Raw genomic sequence first — 8,994 nt, 5'->3', positions numbered from 1 at the left:
CCCTCCAACTAAATAGGAAATACCACCATCATAATCAATATCTCCTCATCTCTCATTTATATCTACATCCTCTAAGTACAACCTCTTCAACTATATTCAACACTTTAACTATTCTTTTTTTAAAGAAGTAATTAGTTCATTAATTTATTTTTATCCATATACTTCATGCATATTTTTAAATTACAAAATTTCCTTCCACCCTCCATTCTTACCCCATTCCCCACAGTGGTGAACATGGTTAACATGGTACATACATATTTTTGATAAACATGTTTATAGATTTATTATTTTCAGTATAAGGAATTAGGATTAAAGAAAGGAGATACATAAAAGATAATTTTTATAGAATGTTCTTCAGATTCTGAAGGATTGGTGTGTGTGTGTGTGTATGTGTGTGTGTGTGTGTTTTGTTTTGTTTTTCTTCCTCTGGAAGTGGACAACATTGTCCATAGTCAGTCTAACACAGTTGTCCTACCTCTCAGAACCGCTGAGAGGAACTGCTTCCATCAAAGCTGTTCATCTTTAACTATTCTAAGAAAAATTCAATTCTTAAGAGTAACAAGTGTTATCTTTCCTTGTAGGGATGTACACAGTTTAATGTTCTTGACTAGCATTTTTTTACCCCTTTCTTTATACCCTTTTTTAAATGCACATCTTGAGTCTGATATTTGAAAGTCAAATTTTCTGTTCACTTCTTGTAATTTCAATCAGAAAATTTTGGAGATACTCTATTTCACTGAAAATCCATCTTTTCCCCTGACAGAATATGCTAAATTTGGCAGGGTAATTAATTCTTGGTCATAACTCAAGGTTTTTGCCCTTCTGACTATCATATTAAAGGCCTTTCACTACTTTACTGTTGAAGCTGATAAGAACTGTGTAATTCTGATTGTACTTCCTTTTTGTTTAAATTGTATCTTTTTGACTGCAGTTTCTTCTTCTTTAATTGAGAATTGTGGAAGTTGGCCATGATATTACTTGTAATTTTATTCTGGGTTAACTTTCTGTAGATGTTTTGTATATTCTTTCAAGGACTATTTAGCCTTCTTGATCTAATTTGAGCAGTTTTCTATGATAATTACCTGAAAGAAAATATCCAAGGCATTTTTTCCAATCTTAGACATTCAGGTAGACCAATAATTTGTAATTTATTTCTTCTGGATCTATTTTCCAGATTATTTGTATTTCTTAAAAGGTACTTTGCATTGTCTTTGATTTTTGTAGTTTTTTTATTTTATTTGATTGAATTTTTGTGTCATAGAATCAATAGTTTGTCCAATTCTAATTTTTAGCATTTTATTTTTCCAGTTATTTCTGCATTTCTTTTTCCAGTTGGTTAATTATACTTTGTTGGTTAAATGAGTTGCTATCTTTTTCCAGGTGGTTAATTTTATTCTTTGATTAGTTACATTCTTTCTACATTAGGTCATTTTTACTTTAAATGGAGCTGATTTCTTCAGACAATTTTTTGTAATTCTTTTGCATGACTCTCATTTCTTTTTCCCATTTCTCTTCTCTTCTTCATGTAAAATGAATCAGCAGCTTGTTGAAAGAGATATAAAATCATAGTGAAGTAAATAATTCCATAAAAAACAGGATAAATAGAGTTGTGGATCAGTGGAATAGACTAGGTGCAATAGCAGGAAATGATTACAGCAATCCACTGTTTAATTAACCCAAAGAGTCCAGCTATTGGGATAAAAATTCTCTCTTCAATATAAAGTGTTGGGAAAATTGGAAATTAGTATGGTAGAAACTTAGATTAGACCAACACTTCACAGATTATACCAAGAGAAGATCCAAATGGATATAGGATTTAGACATAAAAAAATATTACAAGCAAACTAGAAGATCAAGAAGTAGTTTACCTGTCATATCTATGGAAAGGGAAACAGTTTATGACCAAGGAAGAGATAGAGAACATCAATCAAAACAAACTAGATAATTTTGATTACATTAAATTAAAAAGCTTTTGCACAGACAAAACTACTGTAACTAAAATGAAAAGAAATGTAGTGAATTGGGAAACAATTTTTGCACCTAGTATTTCTGAAAAAGGACTCATTTCTAAAATATGCAGAGAACTGAGTCAAATTTTCAAAAAAACAAGCCATTCCCCAATTGTGAAATGGTCAAAGGATATACAATGGCAATTTTCAGCTGAGGAAATCAAAGTGATCCATAATTATATGAAAAATTGCTCCAAATCATTACTTCTTAGAGAAATGCAGAATAAAATGTCTCTGAGATGCTATCTCACACCTCACAGACTTGCCAATATGTTCAGAAAGGACAATGATCTATGTTGCAAGGGATGTGGGAAATCTGGGACACTAATACATTTTTGGTGGAGCTGTGAACTCATCCAACCTTTCTAAAGAGGAATTTGGAATTATGCCCAAAGGGCAGCAAAAATGTGCATACCTTTTGACCCAGCAATGCCACTACTGGGTCTATACCCTGAAGAGTATCTTTTATGAATTGAGAGAAATATAATTTTGATAACATGAGTGGTCTGATTGAAAAGAAGCATCACATTCCTTCCAATCATGAACATGTATATATGAAAGACTATACATATATTCCAGGAAATATATTAGCAAATGTGCTATATATGTGTATATAAATTCATATTGTGTGTACCTATGGATATACATGCTTTACATGTGAACACCATATATGATAGAGGATGCATGAATCAATTATTAGATAATTATTGATTTGTCACATGTTTGAAAACTTCAGGAAAATGAGTCACCAAGTATTTTTTCTGGGGACTGGATTCTTCAATTTAAGACTGAGAGGCCTTGAATGGTGAAAGTTTTCAGAGAGAGAGAGAGAGAGAGAGAGAGAGAGAGAGAGAGAGAGAGAGAGAGAATAAGACAACCAGAGTGAGAGAGACAGAGAAACAGAGGAGAGACAGAGAGACAGTGAGAGAAAGACAGAGAGAGACAGTGACAGAGATAGAGACAGAGAGAGACAGTGACAGAGATAGAGACAGAGAGAGACAGTGAAAGAGATAGAGACAGAAAGAGACAGTCTGGGAGAGCTGGGAGGGCTGAGACTTGGGGCAAGTGCTGAGATGGTACAAGCCAGGCATTTGTACTTCTGTCCATTCTCTCTGGGTATAGACGGGTCAGGAGACTGTGAAAATAGGAAAAAAGATTGGAAGTTGGGAGAGGGAATGAGGAGATGTATGAATTTACATTTAACAATGGAGCAATAAGACTCAATTTGCATCACAGGAGTAGATCACATTTTTATAAAATTTAGCAGTATAAAGGATCACAAAATCTGTTTCCAATTACAAATCTCCTATCCTTAACTCCTTGCAATGAATTCCCCTAATTTCCTGAATCAGAACAAAATATGTAAGCCCTTAAAAGAAGACATCTTTTCTCTGTGCCTGTGGCATCAGCACCAGAAAAGGTTCTCAAGGACAGAGAGATTAGACAAACAGAGAGACAGACAAGATAGATGCTCACTGCTGATTGGGAAGAAACTCAGAGCTTGAAATCATTCCAGCATCATCCTTCATCTGTCATTGTCCAGGGTCTCCTTGGTTCCCTCCTGAAGTCTGGCTCCGTGGGGCCTGGCTGAGGGAGGTTTAGGTCTGGTCTCATACACCTTTATTCTCACTGTGTCTCTTGCACAGTAATACAGGTCTGTGTCCTCAGCTTTAAGGGAAGTCATCTGCAGCTGCATTAGGTTGTTGCTGTTGTCCCTGGAGATGGTGAACCGGCCTTTCACAGAGTCTGCATAGTATTTATATGTTCCACCACTACTAATAGCTGAAACCCACTCCAGCCCCTTCCCTGGAGCCTGGCGGACCCAGCTCATGCTATAATCACTGAAGGTATATCCAGAACCTTTGCAGGAAAGACTAAGAGTTCCTCCAGGCTGTTTCACATCTCCAGACTCCTCCAGAAGAACATCACAGTGCACTCCTGCAAACAAAGAGTCAATGAAGACAATAGTCATACAAATACATTACTTTAAAGAACATTTATCTTAATGGAAAAACAAGTCAAAGAGAAAACCACCTTGTAAAATAATCAGAATGAAGATTCCATTCAGTCCCAGCCCCATCCTGCAGGCTTTCCAGTAAGGTTCCTTAGGCAAATAAAGACCCCACAGGAGATAACTCCTCACCCACAGCTGCAGGCAAGTTTTTGTTGATGTTCATCCTCAGAGGGAGGAGCTCACTTTGCATGTCTTTCTCAGTTTAGTGTGGAGGAGAGGCACTGCCTCCCAGTGTGATGATGCCCCTCCCTGAGCTGCAGAGAGAAGTTTCAAGCAGAATTTCTTCTAAAATCCTGAGAATCCAGATATCATTGATGAAGACTCAATGACTGACCTCCATCTCTTCAATCTATTCTCAATAACAAGGGAATGCTCAATATATTTTTTCTATATTTCTGATATTTTCCTAGTTTTTCTTACTGTCAACTCTAACTGGAATCTTACCCCAAATCTTTGTCATTTTTGATCTTCAGAAGAGATTGAATCTACCCCTGGGAATCATTTTGAGAGAGAGGCAGATTCTGCAATTACTCCTAGGCCTTTCAGCTTGCTTCTAGGGTTATTTTTTGTTCATTCTCTTATTCATGAATCTCTATTTCATGTTATTTGCCCCCAACACCATGCAAAGTCCTTTATATCCAGGTCATGCTCTATCAGCATGAGAGAGATAATTGTGAAGTTTTCAGTCAGAATAGAAATCATTAGATACTGAAAACTAAGGCTAGTTTTATAAGTTTTATTTTAATTGTTTAGTTTTAACAAAGGCATAGAGAAATGTTAATGATGTAGCATGAAATTGTATTGTATTCTGGTCCATTTTTCCCTGGAGAGTTGGGTGTTAAAATCTCCTGGTCAAGGTAAATTCCTGTCCCTTTATGAATTGGGGAACTGAGGCATAGAATGGACAGGGCATAACAAAGCCTGATGAATCTCCTGGACCCTCTGCAAAGGCACCATTTTGTTTCTCACAGGACAGATAACTTCTGGAGAATGGTAGAATGTTCTGGAGATGGGACTAGATCCAGGCTGACCCTCAGTCTGCAGGGAGCTCCTTCCAGAACAACCAAACCTGCTGCCTCCTGCTTTTCTCACTGGAGGCAGGAGAGAGAAATTTTATTTGACTTAGATCTACTTTACATTAACTCTTTACTCAGGGGCAAAAGTCCTTCTTATGAAGGTCCTTTAGAATGAGGGAAAATAGTGAGATTGTGAAGTTTTCTATAATATAAAACCTGAATGGGATCCATTTCTCTCTGTTTCTACTTCCCCTGATACATATCTTACATTTCCATCATCCTTCATTGCCATACAACCTGTAGGGAAAAGAACAATTCATAGAAACTTTTTGAATGGTCTTATTTCTTTTCCTACTGAATAGGATAAAGTCTGAGATTTCTTCAGTAGAATATTATAGATTAGAAATAGTTGAGCTGTGCTATGTCTCTTCTGCCCCTCCTCCCCTGACAAGCCACTTAATGTTACCTTGACCAGGATGTAAAGAGTAAACTGACCCTGTCTTATCTGGATTGAAGTCCAAATGTTTCTACATTCTTAGTTCAGGAGGGGGAGAACCTGTCTCTGTTTGAATTATGTGTTTTTTCTTTAGAGTAATTTATGCACCTGGATTGTGAAGACCATATTCCTCACTAATGAAGATGGGTCAATGGGGAGGGGGTGATCCTGTTAGGATAAACAGATTTTGGATTTCTTGCTCTTGTACCTCTCTCTCAGGGGGAGGTCCAATTCTTGAGAATTGAATAAAACTTTTCTCTTCATACCTTGAGAAATCTCCAAGTTTTATTGAACAGGGTAGACTCATCTCACACTGTTAGGGGCTCCCCCGGGGGATTACATGCCCACAGGGGACCACTGCCCTCTCAGAACTTGGCAAAAAGGTGACCCTGCCCAAATTTGGCAGTTTGCCATATTCTGGGAATCTTGGTTTCCCCTCTGTGCAAGTGACCCTAAGAGAGACTCCAAGATGAAGAGAAAAGCAAATTCACAGCAAAACCTGACTGGTTAGTGGGGACAGCAGTCAGTAACTGTGTGCACAGGGCCCAGAAAGAAAGTAAGAACTTGGAATTTGCTAGATTCCTAGAGGGTCAGCATCATTTGGATGACTGAGGGTTGGGGGTGACCTCACCATATTGGCCATAGGAGACTTGGATCTAAAGGCACTTGATCCTGAGAGGTCTCTGTCAATATTTAAAATGGGAAGAGCTCAATCCAGGCCTCCCCCTGTGGAAAATATGGAAAGTAGGGATAAGGAGATTGAGGTACCTGTGAATAAATAGTCCATTAAGGAGAAGATTATGTGATTGGGATAAATTATCAAAATATAAAGGGAAAAGTAAGAAGAAAATGATTAAGTATTGTTTTCTTGTATGAGGAAATAAGAAGGAACTATTTGCCCTCTTTATGACACTGTTGAGTATTGGGTGAGTCAAAAATTGAACATGTGTGTTAAGGGAAAAGAACCTGTTAACCCAGAGGAAGTAGTATATGCCAGTTTATGGCTTTCTGGGAGAATATGTTTTTAAATCAGGAGAACAAGGCTAAGGAGAAAGAGGAGGAAAGGAAAGAAGAATGGGATCTCCTTCTTTCACTCCTTCTGCCCTATCCTAACCCCTTGCCTAATTCTGTTTCTGCTCCATCAGCCCCTAGAATGACCAGTCCTCATAGACTCCTTCGGAGGGAACTCAATTACAACAGACCCTTGAAAATCTTCCTCTAGGCACACCAGATCCTAAAATACCAGAAGCCAAACTGTACCCTCTTAGGTCCCAACAGGGCAGGGAATCATAGGCTATGTAAATACCCCACTCAGCACTACTGAATTTAGGAGTTTTAAAAGAGAAATGAAACCTTTAATGGAAGACCCTATAGGTTTAGCAGAGCAATTTCATCGGTTCTTGGGTCCAAGTTCGTATTCTTGGGCTGAGCTGATTTCTATTTTGAATATCTTGTTTACACAGGAGGAAAGGGGAATGATAAGAGGGACAGCTGTAAAAGAATGGGGTTGCAGACATCCTCCAGCAGTGGCAGTACTTCCTGTGGACCAAAAGTTCCCTTTAATTGATCCCCACTGGGACCATCATAACCCAGCTCATAGAGGATATTTACAAGATCTGAGGGAATAAATTGTTACAGGAATTAGGAATGCAGTGCCCAAGGCACAAAATTTCAAGAAGGGTTTTTTTAGTAGCACAGGGAAAGCATGAGTCTCCTGTGAATTACTTAAATAAATTTAAGGAAAGCATGAGGAAGTATTCTGGTTTTGACCCTGATGATCCAGAGACTGAAACTGCTTTGAGTCTACATTTTTTCACAAATTCTTGGCCAGATATTAGCAGGAAGCTACAGAACTTGGGAGGTTGGAACAATAAGTCTCTTCCACTCCCCTAGAAGAAGCCACTAGGGTTTACACTCTGAGGGATGAGGAGAAACAAAAGCATAAAGCTAAGATTCTTGTACAAACTGTGAAAAATGTAAAAAATGCAGAAACAAAGGGGAAGCCTGAGCAAGAAGAGGGAGGCTGACCAGTGGACTGCAGCCGAGGTTCCACTGGCAAAGGTCCCACTGGGAGGAAATTTTATACAAACAGAAACTCAGGAAATAGGGTCCCAATCAGATGTTGGGAATGACAAGCAGAAGGACACATCTTATGAGACTGTCTGAAAAGAAAAAAGGAACAGCAAGTATATTCCCTTATAGAGATAGATGAGGATTAGGGAAGTTAGGGGTTCCTTAATACCTACCTAGAACTCTTGGTAAACTTGAGGGTGGGACCAAAAGGAGAAGAACTATGCTTTCTCATAGATACAGGAGCTGCCCTAATCTCAGTAATACAGCTCCCCTCTGGAGTAAAATTATCTAAAGAAACTTGATTATTTCAGGGGTAAAAGGGGAAAATATCTTGGTCCCTATGACCAAAGAATGTAAAGTTAGGATGGAAGCCCAGGAGGTTTCTTGAAAATTACTTTTTGTTCCGAAAGCTGGGACAAATTTACTGGGGAGGGATTTTTATCTCTAAATTGGGAATAGCTCTGATACCAAGGGGAAGGAATATATGCCCCAGCAAAATGGCAAAACTCCAGGAAGAGGAACAAATAAAGATCCTTCCTGAGGTTTGGGCATGGCCAGGACAATCCAGGAAGAATTGATATCCCTCCCATAAAGACTACCCTCCTAGATCCAGAGGAGGTGATAAAGGTAAAACAATACTTCCCATTTCTAGAGAAGGGAGGATGGGATTGAAGCTGGTTATACAAAGGCTTCTGAAGAATAAATTGAACCCTGCATTTTGCCTTATAATACCCCAATTTTATTGATCAGGAAGAAGGATGGCTAAAACAGATTAGTCCAAGATTTAAGAGAAAATAATAAGATTGTTTTACCCTCCCATCCCATGGTTCCAGATCCATATACTATCTTGGGAAAGATCCCTAGCTCCAGTAAATGGTTTAGTAAATGTTATTGTATTTTATTTAAAGGAGGCATTCTGGAGCTGTACCTTAGAGGAAAACAGCAGGAGGATTTTTGTTTTTGAATTGGAAGATTCAGACACTGGTAGAAAACAGCAGCTCTGGTGGTGTGTGCTCCTGCAAGGTTACACAGAGTCCCCTTAACTTGTTTGGCCAGGTCCTGGAAAACTTTTTAGAAAATTTTGCTCTGATAGCCAGGACTAAGATCTTACAGTATGTAGATGATCTATTGGTTGCTGGGGGTAAGAGAGACAACACAAGCAAAAGCACCATTGCATTATTGCATTTCCTAGGGGAATCAGGGTTTTGGGTCTGGAGAGAGAAACTTCAATTTGTAAAAAAGGAAGTTAAATATTTAGGGCACCTAATTAGTGAAGAAAGCAAGAGATTGGACCCAGCTAGATTCGAAGGTGTCATACACACCCCTCTCCAAGAACCAAAAAGGAGCTGAGGAAATTTTGGGGTTTAGTTGGGTACTATAGAACTT

At 38.4% G+C, this 8,994-nt stretch overlaps 1 gene segment (V, D, J or C); it reads right to left on the bottom strand.

The window, feature by feature from the left end:
• Positions 1 to 3,355: 3,355 nt before the first annotated feature.
• On the bottom strand, positions 3,356 to 4,124 carry LOC141518942 (immunoglobulin heavy variable 3-21-like). The segment is given in 2 exon segments: positions 3,356 to 3,947; positions 4,044 to 4,124. Coding segments are annotated over 2 exon segments (459 nt in total).
• Between the last annotated feature and the right edge of the window lie 4,870 nt (positions 4,125 to 8,994).

Source organism: Macrotis lagotis, chromosome 1 (genome assembly GCF_037893015.1).
Source record: "Macrotis lagotis isolate mMagLag1 chromosome 1, bilby.v1.9.chrom.fasta, whole genome shotgun sequence".
Taxonomy (NCBI): domain Eukaryota; kingdom Metazoa; phylum Chordata; class Mammalia; order Peramelemorphia; family Peramelidae; genus Macrotis; species Macrotis lagotis.
Note: the sequence above shows the minus strand (reverse complement) of the source record. Positions and strands in the feature narration are given on the sequence as shown.